The sequence below is a fragment of the Nematostella vectensis genome, chromosome 14, assembly GCF_932526225.1.
Source record: "Nematostella vectensis chromosome 14, jaNemVect1.1, whole genome shotgun sequence".
In the NCBI taxonomy this organism is placed as follows: Eukaryota; Metazoa; Cnidaria; class Anthozoa; order Actiniaria; family Edwardsiidae; genus Nematostella; species Nematostella vectensis.
Window position 1 is genome coordinate 10,230,705 of NC_064047.1, and position 16,996 is coordinate 10,247,700.

At 38.0% G+C, this 16,996-nt stretch overlaps 2 protein-coding genes across 2 annotated transcripts; one reads left to right on the forward strand and one right to left on the reverse strand.

Moving 5' to 3' along the window:
• Positions 1–3,029: 3,029 nt before the first annotated feature.
• Positions 3,030–4,251, reverse strand: LOC5510362. The gene has a single exon (XM_001630781.3). It carries the CDS (start codon positions 3,936–3,938, stop codon positions 3,117–3,119), a length of 822 nt encoding a protein of 273 aa, XP_001630831.1. The 5' UTR covers positions 3,939–4,251; the 3' UTR covers positions 3,030–3,116.
• A 231-nt stretch (positions 4,252–4,482) lies between these two features.
• LOC5510363 (dnaJ homolog subfamily B member 1) lies at positions 4,483–10,037 on the forward strand. Its single transcript, XM_032379476.2, has 2 exons — positions 4,483–5,023; positions 7,858–10,037. The coding sequence occupies exons 1-2, from the start codon at positions 4,693–4,695 to the stop codon at positions 8,556–8,558; spliced, it is 1,032 nt and encodes a 343-aa protein (XP_032235367.2). The 5' UTR covers positions 4,483–4,692; the 3' UTR covers positions 8,559–10,037.
• The last annotated feature ends 6,959 nt before the right edge of the window (positions 10,038–16,996 follow it).

The window sequence follows — 16,996 nt, forward strand, 5'->3', positions numbered from 1 at the left end:
AATATCCGTTTTAGTTTGGCTGTTCTTAAAGAAGCCCAACGTAACTAAATTAAAGAATCTGACAACACTAAAGAGGAGCTGATTCCCTTGTTTACACTTTTAGACGCTACCCTATAAACAACATTTGCTGCATTACAACTTTTCAATATGGCAATACTAATGCTGCTCAGCTGAATGATAATAAATGACTGATAATGACACTGCAATGTCACCCATGAATAAATATGGCCCGAATACTACCCCCCCCCCCCCTCCTTCTTGCATTAATGTCTCAATCGTTCTGTCTATAAAATAATAGTTGTGGTAGTGTACTTTGGTGTTGCCTCCACGGCCACAACCTCATTTTAATGCTAAAATACCTCACTTGGATCAACACAGGTAAGGGCGAATGATTGGGCTATCCCGCTCTAGGGGGGGAGGGGTCAAATGTAAATTCTCGAATGTTCCATGCATGCATACACACGGGCAGCCATGTCAATGAAAAATAAAGGACACAAAACATCTACAAAAAAAACCATTACCACCCTACTGTGGTAGGGTTACTAGAATTTACTCTACTCTCTGATTGTACATTCAGTATGACTCTTAAGACTCTTAACCAAAGTAAGCGTTGGGCCCTTGTGTAAATAACGTGACGTCACATCCGGTACTTAGTAACAACGCACTCATGTTCTATCATACGTGACTTTATAAATGAAAAGTTGATGAGGGGTGAATTGTGTCGATCAAAATAAAATAACGATTCAAGACTAAAACGTTTATTGCGAAGATGTTTCTTTTTGTTTTGCCAATTAAGGTTTTTGTTCCCGGCAGGAAAGTTATATGGATTACACTTTCTTGTGTCCTTAATTCATTTATTGTTAATGGTTCCTTTTAGATGCATATCACAGATAAGATACTATCTGCTACTTAAAAAGGCAATATAGCATGCTGCAAATGGCTTTGTTGAAATGGGTAAGCAACTTTCGAAGGAAAACATATATATGGATAAGCCCTAAAAATCCTAAAACAAGCGCACGTTGTTTCTTGCTTTTTATTTATTCATTTATCTTAATTTTGTCTGGAGCTCCGGAATATCCCGGTTAAAAAAAAAAAAAGCTTTAGTAAGATTGACCGTTTACAAGCACTTGGAAACAAAAAAATACTAAAAATTTTGATTAAAATTTTGCGCATATGTTTTGAAATTCGTAGATCATAAAGTTGACATCAATATCTTTTTTCATTTTTCATTGCCGGTGGCAGGTTTCTGTCTTTTTTTCGCTAGAGGGCACAAAACAAGCCATCATAGCATGACTCAGTGTTCGTTCTCGGCGTCGTAGTCTCTTTTGATTGGTCGATGTCATCAGGTTCGAGGCCGTCTTAGCCTTCTCGAAGCTTCTTTGACCACTCTCTAGACAGCTGTTAGGAGCTTTATTGGCAAGTGTTATTTTCACAAAATATGTTTAATTTTATGCTAAAGCTACATCGCCCAAAGTAACTGAAATACGACAAAACTGACAATACTTGTTTACTCTTTCAGACGCCACCCTAGCAACACCTGCCATCCACTTCCTACTCAATATGCTTTTATTTTGTGGTTTCGCTAGATTGCTAAATGAACAGAACAACCCAGAAAGGCAAACGATTGGAATTATTCTACCTTTGTTCTTTGGGGGGAAGCCACAATATTTTATATTGTGTCTTTAATCTCTTTGTCGAAAGGCAAGCCATGCCAGTCGATAAACAAAAAAAAATGAAACTTCTATTGGTAAAGGGAGAATTTTTGTACCCTCTTATGGTAGATTGTGTGTTATTCATAACAAATGACGAGATGGCATTAATTATGGTGGGATAATGATGAAGATGACAGTGAATGCTGTGGTGCACATCATGATTTGAATGACAGCTGGGCCATCCAGTAATAACGGAAGATCCAGCATTTCTTAAAAGGGGGAGGGGGGTCACTCAAAAGGAGTCACTTAAATTCCTAGGGGGAAGGGGCACTATCCAAAAGGAGTCACCAATGTATTCTAATGGGAGAAGGGATGGGGACCAACAAAGAGAGGTCAACAAAGAATTCCAATGGAGCAGGCAGGTATCATTCTTCACACCCTAGCAAAACACACTTCATAGCGAAAAACTGCATATTTTTTTAAATTGATTTCTACAGTAATCATTCAGTTTTTTATAATGATATAAGCGATATATGTTGATTGATAAGGTCGTTATTGGTCCAAGAGATAGATGATTTTCTTACTAAAAGAAGTCTGTTTATAGTGCACATCTCACGCTTTCCATATAAATAGTCAAGTGCTCTTGCATCACAGGATTGAGACACTTGTGCAAATTTGATCCTTACAATAATAGCTTGTCCTATTCCAGTTTGATGGAGATCTCAAATAAGGTAGGTAAAATTTTGTATAGCTGTATGTTATTTTGAGATAAAAAAAAGTTTGCTTGCATTCTCTTGAGGAAATGAGAAGGGAATGTGGTGGGGAGTAAAGCCCATTAATTCATAAGAACTCATGTGGTATCTATAAATACTTGTAGTTAAGTGCTCTGACATCACTGTATAGAAAGGAGCTCTTCAAAAAGTGCAAATTTAGAAAATATTTTTATGCAGTCCAGTGAATCCAATGACAATGAAGGATCCCAAAGAAGAGTTAACTTCTTCTTAGCATAGACACCCCCATAGCCAGGGGGTTCAGAGGGACCCCCACCAACTGGAAGGTTTGCTCTAATGAAGGAAAACTATTGAGTCTCACTGCTAGCTTGGACGAGCTACCTAAGAGAAAATGTTCCACTAAATGGGTGAACAAACCACCCACACAAAATCCTGGCTACAGGCCTGATAGAACTGTTTAGATTTTATGGGGTTGAATACCTTTGAACAAGCTAATAGATCTCTGATCAGTACATATTTTATAATAATTCTCAAGGCCTTATACCCAAGTGGGGGATAGTGCAGGAGTAGTCTTCTGCACAACCATCCTTAGTGCCAGTTTAAACATTCTTACCAACCCTCCCCATGTTGAGAGGGATTGCATCTATGAAAAAAATAACAGTTTTTAATTTCTTCTATAATTTATAATTGTATATAATATAACATTTTCACAGCAATGAAAACTTAAAAGTTTCTACTCATTTTCTTTGACTTTTTGTTCTAATACCACTAAAGTTCGCGTCACGGCTTCTAAGGCCATGTTCCTTGCTCTATGCAACCACTCAAAACCATTATGGTTTACCCTCCCTAACTCCCTCTGCAATGATAATAGCAAATCGCGCATAACAACATAATCCCTTGATTCCCTAGTGCCCTTGAAGTTATTAACTCGAGTTTGAATATCTCTGGTTTGGTCTGAGAGACGCTGAATCGCAGTTAAATTATCAAATGTACTCATAAGAGATTCGTGTCTATCTGGTCCACCCCCATGGGACACTGATGACGCAGGATGTGTTATTGTTGACGTTGAATGGGTTATATCTGATGACACAACTTCATTATTTGACGTTGGTGGAACATACTCTGGTAGATCAGAAAGCAAGATTATGTTCTCTTTAGGTGCTTTAGGTCCTCTATCTGAACTACATGGTTGTGGCTTATGCTCATCAACTCCATCGCTAGCGACATCTTGGCATTTCGAAAAGCTGGCCCTTGATAAATTGTCAAACTCGTCTACGTCAATATTAGGTCGGTCCTCTGGGATTTCTAGTGATGTATTGTTGAATTGAGGAGCGAAAGCTGTTTCTAAATCGTCTTCGCAATCCTTACAATTGCAATCTATTAAATGACCTCGATTACTGTACTGTTGTTTTTGAGCGTCTCTCACAGTCTTATCTGCATCGTTCTCCTTTTTGTCCCACTGATACCACGGTTTATTCCATGGGACTTGCCACGCAGGTATTTCATAGTGAGTTTCTGTGAATTGAGGCGGTCTGTCGTTGCCTCTCGCCGCCATAATAACACCAATGATGATTTAATGCGGAATTATAAGTCGGATTCACCGTATTTTCCAGAAACACACCATTGAGCACGCAAGGAAAACGCGCGTTTTTTTTCGAAAATGTTAACTAATAAACAACCAAAAGTCTATATAAATGCGTAAACCAAATCAATAAATCCACTGCGAGCTTTGGTGGGGTTTTAGAAGGGTAGATTAGTCCATTTTACCGCAGGAAAGCTTCGTGCTTGATGCTTGTTTCATAATTCGAGCGTCGAGTCTAGATTCTTCGCCGTACGCAACTAACACCACCCCCCCCTTCCTCAAATAAATGACCTATTTATCAAGCTATCCATCGGGGTAGGGTGCGTGGCCAAATGCGTCTTGCCAGCGATTGTTTAAGCAGAGAAATGATAAAACTGGTATTCCTGCGTAATATAAAAACGAAATAAAAGAGTTAGGTAATAATTCAGTATTGACGAAGGTTTCTGTAAGGGAACTGAGTTGTGTTGTAAATTGTGTTTATATTAGAGATATCTTACTCTACCCCTCCCCCATTGGGATTTCATGTCTGCTTTCTAGAATGTTCGAAAAGGGGGAAAATGGTTGGCACGTCGCAGCGAGGGGATAGATTTGGAAATGCTACGATCTAGAGTAGCGGGATCGGCTCTGTCGCTCTAACCCGCGTTAAAACATTGTATATATCACGAAGAACCACTTAACAGGACAGTCCTCAGTCAGTCAAAGAATCTAACGGCATAAAACTTCAGACATGGGACGAAATTATTACGCTATTCTTGGTGTACCTCGAAATGCCAGCGACGATGACATCAAAAAAGCCTACAGAAGACAAGCGCTTATATTTCACCCGGACAAAAATAAAAACTCTGGAGCCGAAGAAAAGTTTAAAGAGATATCAGAGGCGTATAAAGTTTTAACTGACCCGAGACAAAGAGACATATTCGATATGTATGGCGAGGAAGGTCTCAAAGGAACTAGCGATTCACCATTTGGTGGACCGTGTGGTGGTTTTGGATTTTCCTTCTCCGAAGATCCAATGAAAATATTTGCAGAAGTCTTCAGGGATGAGGAACCGTTTAAAGGTTAGTCCGAAATATTGCTAGCTTCTAAGTGCGATGAAACCAGTTTACTCTTTTGTTATTTTTATAACAATTCTTTTGTTGTATTGATCAAAACTCAAATTTTGGCAATTCAACGACATCGTAGTTTGTTTGACATCTTTTACTAGAACCTTCCATGTATACTTTAGCTTATTTTTACTGAAAAGCTCATCAGAACTGTCGTTTAAAGCATAGTAATAAATCCAGTTTTTTATACTTTTCTAGGAGAAGAAAAGAGTACTTTTTACACATGTCAAAAATATTATATTATTTTCCTTCGTTAATACCTCCTACTTTTATGGCGTCCTTCGGTCTATGTTTATCTCGAAATTACCAAGTGATGCTAGTTCTATATTTGACTTATAAACCACCTGTATTTTTTTATGCCTTCCGAATTTTCTGAATTTTGCAATTCGCAGCCGGGTCGATGTCGACTTCCTGTATGTTTCAGTTGATCAACTGTTCTAGAAAGCCTCTTCACGTGCGCGTGACTATTCGAGACTCATGTGTCTCGATGGGGTGCAATATACCGTTACTGACGAAAGACCCCATGGCACAAGCCATGCATATACCACTGCAAAAACAATATTGCATTTTTTATATACATCACTCAACAAAAATAACCATCGTTTTCGTGAAAATAATATCAGAAATTCAGTATTTCTATGAGTCTGCATAGTTCCAGCAGTTTCTATCACCTCGAGGTCTATTTCAAACAGGATTTTTTTTGACCAATCAGATGTTAGATAATTACTTGGTGTTTCCCGAAAGCTAGTCCCAGAAATTAAATAGAAATAGTATCTTAAACCTTTTCCCTGATGCTTTGATTTCTTTGATACAGTTTCTAATTATTATTGGTTACTTATTAGCTTCAGGTCAGTGATTTGTTAATTAATTCTGATGAATATAGTTGTTATTCCACCACAATACCTTGCTGGGAAGGAATCACAAACAACATTTTTTCTAGAGGCCTCTAATGCTTTCCCAAGATCAAAATTGAAAGGGAAAAAATCTTATTGTTAATGAAAACCGGGATATCTTGCCTGGGTTCTTCAGTGATCACTCAAGTAGGATGGGTATTACAGTGGTACTCTAAGAATCAGTTGGTCAGAGTTATTTAAAAACACCCTTATACTACCCATGAGGAGGCAAATAGAATCAAGCAGAGGTTTGTAAGTTGCCAAGTGCAATTGCAAAACAACTATTTCCATAACAGAAGCAGTTAAATCTGATGCTTAAAAAACAACAAAGAAATAAGCCTTCTTTTTATATTGGTTTTAGTAGCTGGTAGATAAGATAGCAATTTTTTTGGCTATGCCTTAATTTTACTATTTTTATTTTTACTTTTGTTGAAAGATCCAATAAGCTAATTTAAAAAAAAAGTCATTGTTGTTGACCCTATGGGTAGGAAATAGTTCCATCTTCCCAGTTAGGGTCGTGATGCTTGATTTGTTTGATATTATACCATGTTTGAGGGAATGTTCTAGAATGTATTTTTGTGAATCACAATTAAAAGCTGTCTTCATTTTCTTTCTTGTCTGATTGAACACTGCATAAACACCTCCATTAATCTGTCTATACAATTGTTTAATGAAAAAAGTAATTGTTAAGGATCAGATTTGTTCTATTAAAACCCTTCTGTGAATATTGCTGAGGGCAAGCCCAGTTTGCCTTCTGCTGATATTGTGGGAGATGGTTTCGCATTATAAAATTCATATCTATTGAATGAGACATCCCTAGTTCCTTTTGAGACAAACAAAACTCCTATGAGTAAAACATAAGTTAATTTTATGAAAAATGGTAATTCTACATTTTGTGGGAGGTCACCCGTAGCCTCTAATTACCCATAACACCGATCCAGCACATTCATCCTTAGTTTTCTAGCTTTACTTATCATAATTTACAAGAACCAAGTTTTAGAAAATGATTTTTGATAGCATTCATCTTAGGGAAAGGCATTGAGTGCACACCATGTATATTATGGTATATTTAATATGTAGCTCTAAGTATTATACATTCCATTTCATGTTGCAAAACCAGACCCTTAGGTCTGATATGGGTGCTTTAAACAAGCTAGACAATAAAGGTTCTCTGGGAGTTATGTCAAATGATTTTTGTATTCTGTTCGTTTGTTTTTCTGTCAGTGGTTATAATACATTGCGGGATGTCCGTCAAAACAATGAACTGTAATTTGTATCAAAGAATTGCCTGTTATCAGATTCAATTTTTGTTTTTTTTTAATACAATAAATGCTTCTTTAAGTATAATGCCATTTATGTGGTAGGATTTTATTATAAGCTTAGTGCTTATTTGAAAATTTTGATTTCTAATCTGTTTAAATAGTATGCAACGTCTTAAGGTGGGAATGTATTGTAGGGAACACTAAAACAATTAAATATAATTTTTTGGTCTATAGTGACGTATATTTTGTTGATTATATTATGAACCCCTTACGTTTTTTTAGAAGTATGTGGGTACTTATTTTATAAGCATTTTCTATCAGAATGTTGTCTCAGAAGAAAATTGTGAAACCCTTTTTGAGATTATTTTGCTTATATGAAAAGTTAGATTTCTTATCTGTTTGAATAGTATGCAATGTCCAAAGGTGGGAATGTACTGTAGGGAAAACTAAAACAATCCAATAAAATATTTTTGTCTATAGTGACATATATTTTGTTGATTTTATTATGAAACCCCTATGTTTGTTAGTAGTATGTAGGTACTTATTTCATAAGCGTTTTCTATACAGAATGTTTTCCCAGTGGAAATTGTAAAACTCTGTCTATTCAAATCTAATACTATCTTCTCACTTGCAGAATTTGAAGACTTCTTCATGGATGGACTAGGCTGTGGATTTCAAAAAGTCTTCCAGACTGGTAACTTTAGCAGCTATTCAACTGGACAAAAAGGGTTTGGATTTGAAGGAATGGACTTTGGGCCTGGCCCAGACCCATTTAAAAAGGAAGGTCCAATTCAGGAACCAGCTGTCGAAAAGATCCTCCCAGTTTCACTAGAAGAACTATACATAGGGAGTGTTAGAAAGTTACGGATAAACCATCAAGTACTGAGTATGAACAATGAGTACATCCGGGAGGATAAAATTTTACAAATTGAAGTAAAGCCTGGCTGGAAAGCAGGAACAAAAATAACTTTTCCCAGAGAAGGTGATATGAAACCAGGAGTTATTGCATCAGACATTATTTTTATCATTGCTGACAAGCCACACCAGTTCTTCAAAAGAGACTCTGAAAATAATTTAATATATGTATCGAAATTAACTCTGAAGGATGCGCTTGTTGGCTGCGTAATTCAGGTCCCAACAATAGACGGCCGTGTATTATCTATCCAAGTAAATGAAGTCATAAGACCAGGGATGCAGAAGAGAATTCAAGGCGAGGGACTACCATTATCGAAAAATCCAATAGAAAGGGCAGATCTGATTGTTACATTTGAAGTTGAATTTCCTACAAATCTTACGGGAGAGCAGAGGGAATACTTGGCATCATTGCCCTTTTAGGCTATTTAGAAATTATTGTTATATATATATTATAAGTAATGTAGGAGAGATATTCATACCTCTAAATGTTTTTTTCACAGAGAACACTGTTTATAGTCCAGGAGAAAATTACTTTTATCCAGTGTTTTGGGACCTTGCTTTTTTTGAAATCCGCTTAGACTCCCTGTTAGACTGCTAGCCATCCCTTCTGTGGTAAACATTTGTGGAAGGTGAAAAAGTTTACTACTTTAGAGCATGCACATTTGTTTGTTGTTAAATTAAATTACCAGGTTGAAGAGCACAACATCTTCATAAACCCATGTTTCTATCAGAATTGATTTAGAGGTATTAATACTGAACAAGATGGAAATCTTCACGTATACATTGTTTTGTCCATAAACTTTTATCCAAAATGATTTTATTTTATAATTGCGGATCATTATCATAGCCAGTTTCACAATCTAAAATCTTGTGGTCACTCAAGTGAAATGTTAGTCAGTTGCTGTGGTGACTGTTTTTTATCACAAATACTGCCTTTTTACTCTTTGGCCCATAGCTTTTTTTCTCTAAAATTGAATTAATGATAATAGTAGCTTATTGCAGTTAGGGAAATTTGTGGTGTCTTTTTAGAGAATAATATAATATTTTACTGCCATCAAATGGATATAATTTACTAGGTTTACAGTTATCATGTGTTTGAATAAGCAGTCACGAAGGACTAAACGATTTGTAGATACTATAAATTATTGTATACATAGTAAATATAGTATTTTATTTTAGTGATAAGTTCTATTTTTCAAAGTGGCTGGAATAACAATGCTTGCTGGTATAATTCTTAAGGCCAATTCTACATTAATTTACAAACAACACAAGTAGCTGTGCAATTCCTGCAATTAGGTCTGAGTTTGTCCTTTCAGGCATACTAAGGGCTGAAATGATGATTCTTTTAATGTAACAAGAAACTTATGCTAAGGAATTAGCTTAAGGTTAAGCTTCTATTTTTTTTTAAATAGTTTATTTTTTATTGACCTGTAGTCCATGGATAATTCGAGACTTACCCATACGACATTTACTCACTGTAACACTAACAACCACCTCTAATACTGATGCTAACCGTTGATACTTCAATGATTACAAAAGAACCAATATGAGATATGCACTTCCGTGCTACAACCCTAATTAAGACTACTGACGATTATTAAGGTCGCTCTAAAGAGAGTAATGAACTTTTATGACAATCCAGACAATTACCGCAATAGTTTGATCACCCAGGCAGGTCCAGTCATTATTCATGGCCGCTTTGATTGTATTATGAGGGGTTAAGGTGTCTGTTTATCCAAACGAACATGAAATAACATACATGGCATGTGTGATACTCGATGTACCGTGTACATTCAGTTCTATATCACTAAATTTGTAATTTAAAAAATTATTGAAGGATAGTCTACAAGTTTGTCAAATATGAGTGCAGGCACAATAAAGAACACACTGAAGAGAAAATGAATTGTAACTTGGTATTTCAAGCCTTCCCCTAATTTGGCCCCAAATTAACGATATTTATAATAAAGCCCTACATCCTTTTTAGTTGTTCTGATAATCAGCGTACCCTACGGCACACTTTATGGACAAATGTTTTGTGAAAAACAGAATCCGTTTCAAGAATACCACTCCTCGACACCATTTTCGCATGGTAAATGGAAAGGGTCGAACCTAAATAAGGCGAGATTTAGCCCTCCTTCCCTACGATGCCATTGGTAAGCTTGGAATGGCTCAATCCTACTGTCAATGCAATTTGTGTTTTATTTGACCTAGTTTCCCATTTAGTCAGAGCCCATCCCACCCAAAAAATTCCCCTAGCTGCCAAAAAATAGTCCTAGCTGCCATTTACAGAATGTCAATCAACCACTCCTATGTTATTGTATATAAAAATACAAGGGGGGGGGGGGGGGGTAGTCTGACAAAAACCGTTCATCTCTGAATAAAAATAATACATTATTGACGATATTTGTTCGAAAATATTACCGTCAATTCCTTGTATTAGGCGATAGAAAAAGGTGCTTAGATATGGTTTCTTTTACCCGATTTACCCCTCCCCCCATCCTATTTTCAGAAAATTTGGATATCTTTAAAATGTGAAGAAATTATAAGGAAATCCACGGAGGACAAAGAATCCCCACTTATCCCTTATGGGGACTCGTGGATCCAACTTTGTCGTCCATGCCGCCAAGTAAGCCTAGCGGAACAACAATATTCACCTACGGGGCTGAAGTGGTTGTGTATGACTTGGGTCAAACCAGGATCACATTCTTTGACCGACCCACTCAAAGAGTGTGTGGCAACCCAGGTACGTGTTTGAATGTGTAAACTAGCGGAACCCTCGCCTAAGGCTTAATCTGCTACGTGTGGCTATCAACCGAAGCTCAGCATGACTTGGCGAAATCTTGTATTGAGCTAGCATCCCGCCGCGCGCCCTGCATCAAAGGATACAATGTGTCAAGAAATAGATGGATGGATGGATGGATGGGCACTGATCTCGAAGTTTGCAAACAGAAAAAGAAATGTGTGGGTGCACTTCTTATCGTCAAGAGAATGTCGTAATATATGATGTGCCGATAGGGAAATTGTTTGTAGTTTATAGCAATATTATAAGTGTTGATAGATAGATAAATGGTAAATATAACCATTGGTTTTTAAACACGTTCTTAAATTCTAAACAAAATCAAACTCGACATTCTAAGACCTTCTTAAGCTCCTAGATGCCTCTGTTAGGTAATGATTTACAAAAGATAACAATTTGTGAATAATAGTGCTTTCCTATAATAAGGATTACAGCAAACATTGTTTGTGAGCATATAGTAAAAGAAAGTTTTGTTCAACAAGACCGGGACTGAACGTTAGAAATAAAGAAATATCGTTAGAAATAAGGTTCTAATATAATATGGGGATTTCGGTGTTTTGAAATTAAAAACACTTTGGAGTGAAAGTTCTAGGATGCTTTAATTGGTCAAAAAAGGAAATTAGTTTCTTGCTTCAATAAGATCTTGACATCCTCCATCATGCAAGCCGCCAAAGCGCGTCTTTTGTTCTGATCAGCGGGAATTCGTTTCGCATTTTATCTTTTCTAGAAAATTCGTATAATCACAAAACCTTGTTTTGTCGCACTCTGTTTCTTCTCGAGTGCTGAATTATCAGCTTTTTTTCTGTTTTCTAGAACTCACTATGGCACGTGGCCCTTAATTACACATAAAATTGTTTATTTATTTGTGAAATGACACCCACTTCTGGGGTAAATATTAAAGTCAACGCGAGATTTATTTTAGGTCCGTGAGACAAGCTCTGCCTTACTTTAGAAGTACTCTAGAAGCTGTTTCAGGACTATATATTTACTCCAGCTGTTGAAATAAGTAGCAAAGATCTCCCTTGGTTATGTGTTTTTCTTCAGAGCAGAAATCTAGAATGTTCTTGGGGTAGATGAGTCAGCAGATTTGAACAGTTTCCTTTTAGAAGAAAGAACAATAAGTTAAAAACCGGACAATCAGGTTTTTAATTCAACATGCAAGGTATTTGGCATCGTTTATAAATGGCTCCCTGTGGATAGCCTAACCAATATTTTGATATGCGTACAAGTTCTAAATACGTTAAGCGCACCGTTTTCTTATATGTACACCGATTCCAAATGCAGACCGATTTCATAATAAGCGCCAATTCTACTATGCGCACCTATTCTACTATGCGCACCTATTCTACTATGCGCACCTATTCTACTATGCGCACCTATTCTACTATGCACACCTATTCTACTATGCGCACCTATTCTACTATGCGCACCTATTCTACTATGCGCACCTATTCTACTATGCACACCTATTCTAATATGCACACCTATTCTACTATGCGCACCTATTCTACTATGCGCACCTATTCTACTATGCGCACCTATTCTACTATGCGCACCTATTCTACTATGCGCACCTATTCTACTATGCGCACCTATTCTACTATGCGCACCTTTTCTACTATGCGCACCTATTCTACTATGCGCACCTATTCTACTATGCACACCTATTCTACTATACGCACCTATTCTACTATGCGCACCTATTCTCTTTTGCACACCTATTCTACTATACGCACCTATTCTACTATGCGCACCTATTCTACTATGCGCACCTATTCTACTATGCGCACCTATTCTACTATACGCACCTATTCTACTATGCGCACCTATTCTACTATGCGCACCTATTCTCTTTTGCACACCTATTCTACTATACGCACCTATTCTACTATGCGCACCTATTCTACTATGCGCACCTATTCTACTATGCGCACCTATTTTCTTTTGCACACCTATTCTACTATGCGCACCTATTCTACTATGAACACCTATTCTACTATGCACACCTATTCTAATATGCGCACCTATTCTCTTTTGCACACCTATTCTACTATGCGCACCTATTCTACTATGCACACCTATTCTACTATACGCACCTATTCTACTATGCGCACCTATTCTTCTATGCGCACCTATTCTATTTTGCACACCTATTCTACTATAAGCACCTATTCTACTATGCACACCTATTCTACTATGCGCACCTATTCTAATATACGCACCTATTCTACTATGCGCACCTATTCTACTATGCGCACCTATTCTACTATGCACACCTATTCTACTATGCGCACCTATTCTACTATGCGCACCTATTCTACTATGCGCACCTATTCGACATGCGCACCTATTCTAATATGCACACCTATTCTACTATGCGCACCTATTCTACTATGCGCACCTATTCTACTATGCGCACCTATTCTACTATGCGCACCTATTCTACTATGCGCACCTATTCTACTATGCGCACCTATTCTACTATGTACACCTATTCTACTATGCGCACCTATTCTACTATGCGCACCTATTCAACTATGCGCACCTATTCTATTTTGCACACCTATTCTACTATAAGCACCTATTCTACTATGCGCACCTATTTTCTTTTGCACACCTATTCTACTATGCGCACCTATTCTACTATGCACACCTATTCTACTATGCACACCTATTCTAATATGCACACCTATTCTACTATGCGCACCTATTCTACTATGCGCACCTATTCTACTATGCGCACCTATTCTACTATGCGCACCTATTCTACTATGCGCACCTATTCTACTATGCGCACCTATTCTACTATGCGCACCTATTCTACTATGCACACCTATTCTACTATGCGCACCTATTCTACTATGCGCACCTATTCTACTGTGCGCACCTATTCTACTATAAGCACCTATTCTACTATGCGCACCTATTCTACTATGCGCACCTATTCTACTATGCACACCTATTCTACTATGCGCACCTATTCTACTATGCGCACCTATTCTACTATGCGCACCTATTCTACTATGCACACCTATTCTCTTATGCGCACCTATTCTACTATGCGCACCTATTCTACTATGCGCACCTATTCTACTATGCGCACCTATTCTACTGTGCACACCTATTCTACTATAAGCACCTATTCTACTATGCACACCTATTCTACTATGCGCACCTATTCTAATATACGCACCTATTCTACTATGCGCACCTATTCTACTATGCGCACCTATTATACTATGCGCACCTATTCTACTATGCACACCTATTCTACTATGCGCACCTATTCTACTATGCACACCTATTCTACTATGCGCACCTATTCTACTATGCGCACCTATTCTACTGTGCGCACCTATTCTACTATAAGCACCTATTCTACTATGCGCACCTATTCTACTATGCGCACCTATTCTACTATGCGCACCTATTCTACTATGCGCACCTATTCTACTATGCGCACCTATTCTACTATGCGCACCTATTCTACTATGCGCACCTATTCGACATGCGCACCTATTCTAATATGCACACCTATTCTACTATGCGCACCTATTCTACTATGCGCACCTATTCTACTATGCGCACCTATTCTACTATGCGCACCTATTCTACTATGCGCACCTATTCTACTATGCGCACCTATTCTACTATGCGCACCTATTCTACTATGCGCACCTATTCTACTATGTACACCTATTCTACTATGCGCACCTATTCTACTATGCGCACCTATTCTACTATGCGCACCTATTCTACTATGCGCACCTATTCTCTTTTGCACACCTATTCTACTATGCGCACCTATTCTACTATGCACACCTATTCTACTATGCACACTTATTCTACTATACGCACCTATTCTACTATGCGCACCTATTCTCTTTTGCACACCTATTCTACTATACGCACCTATTCTACTATGCGCACCTATTCTACTATGCGCACCTATTCTACTATGCGCACCTATTCTCTTTTGCACACCTATTCTACTATGCGCACCTATTCTACTATGCGCACCTATTCTACTATGCGCACCTATTCTACTATGCGCACCTATTCTACTATGCGCACCTATTTTCTTTTGCACACCTATTCTACTATACGCACCTATTCTACTATGCACACCTATTCTAATATGCGCACCTATTCTACTATGCGCACCTATTCTACTATGCGCACCTATTCTCTTTTGCACACCTATTCTACTATAAGCACCTATTCTACTATGCACACCTATTCTACTATGCGCACCTATTCTACTATGCGCACCTATTCTACTATGCGCACCTATTCTACTATGCGCACCTATTCTACTATGCGCACCTATTCTCTTATGCACACCTATTCGACATGCGCACCTATTCTACTATGCACACCTATTCTACTATGCGCACCTATTCTACTATGCGCACCTATTCTACTATGCACACCTATTCTACTATGCGCACCTATTCTAGTATGCGCACCTATTCTACTATGCGCACCTATTCTACTATGCGCACCTATTCTACTATGCGCACCTATTCTACTATGCGCATCTATTCTACTATGCGCACCTATTCTCTTATGCACACCTATTCGACATGCGCACCTATTCTACTATGCACACCTATTCTACTATGCGCACCCATTCTACTATGCGCACCTATTCTAATATGGGAACATATTCTTATATGCACACCTATTCTAATGCGCACCTATTCTACTATGCACACGTATTCTACTGTGTGCACCTATTCTACTATACGCACCTACTATACACACCTATTCTACTATGCGCACCTATTCTCTTATGCGCACCTATTCTAATATGGGAACATATTCTTATATGCGAACCTATTCCTTTATGCGCACCTATTCTTATATACGCACCTATCTGCTTGTGCACCTATACTTATATGCGCACATATTCTAATACGCACACCATTTCTTATATGCACACTTATTCTTCATGCGCACCTGTTCCAATTTGCGCACCGTTTCTTAAATGCACACCGATTCTTATATGCGGACTCACGTTATGGGTACCGATTCTAATTTGCGCATCGATTCCAATACCTACACCTATTCTGATAGGTACAACTTTTTTTTCTACGAATATGCGCACCAATTCTGTGTGTGCCCGCCATAATGTGCAACTTCGATATTCAGGATTTATTGATAAGTGTTTTTCATTCTTCGATCAGGAGTCACTCAAAGGTCAAGTGTAATTTTCTTGTCATTGAGCATATCAGTTTTAACTTTTAAAAGAAATATGAGTCTCCGAGTTCAAAAGATCATTCAACGACGCATACCATAAACATAACCACCATAACAACACAAGAGATAGTACCGAACATCGCGCTGTATTTACTCTACACTCCCCTTTTCATCCAAGGCTTAGCGTTGGGATTCTCATCGATGCAAGGTATTTACGGTAATCTGTTTTGTGAATCGGCCAATATACTGTAAAACTGGTCAATTCTTCAGCATAAAGTTAAAAAGGACGAAACCGTTGAAATTTCCTTCAGCTGTCATCAAAATACTCGAACAGTTTCACATAAATTTTTTTTTCCGTCTTCATTGAATGTTGAAGACAAACAACATTTAATACTATAGCTGAAAGCAGTATAAACAATAAGTAATGCATGCTTGAAAGATCAAAAAGGCAGATTTTTTGCGGCACTATCACCATTGAGATATCTACAGATTTTCATTTCGACGATGGAGAATATTCCTGGAGTAGGGATGTTTTTGGGGATCGAAATCGCTGCTGCTAGTCACTGGATTCCAGCTAACGAAAAAGACAGTCGACTTTACGGAGTCTCACAGAGCAAAGGAGATAATTCGGGAGAATATTTTTCTTCGCGAAGACATGTCAACTGGGACGAATTACACCTTCTTGAAACTGCAGCTAAGAGTTCTAAAGCTCGGAGTCGGAGTTTTTCCGATGTGGAGTTTGAGATACGGCTTTCGCCAGAGAAAGCAAAAGCTTTGGAGGAGTTAAAGAATAGAATTTACGAAGAAAATGTGAGGAAAGCGCGCGAAAAGATGAGGCGATACAGCGCCCCAGCATCAC

Bases quoted from the DNA above. Each gene is read 5' to 3' on its own strand.
- LOC5510362 (XM_001630781.3), bottom strand. From the start codon at position 3,938: ATGGCGGCGAGAGGCAACGACAGACCGCCTCAATTCACAGAAACTCAC.
- LOC5510363 (XM_032379476.2), top strand. From the start codon at position 4,693: ATGGGACGAAATTATTACGCTATTCTTGGTGTACCTCGAAATGCCAGC. The intron at 5,024-7,857 runs GTTAGTCCGAAA...TCTCACTTGCAG, and splicing joins GGATGAGGAACCGTTTAAAG to AATTTGAAGACTTCTTCATG.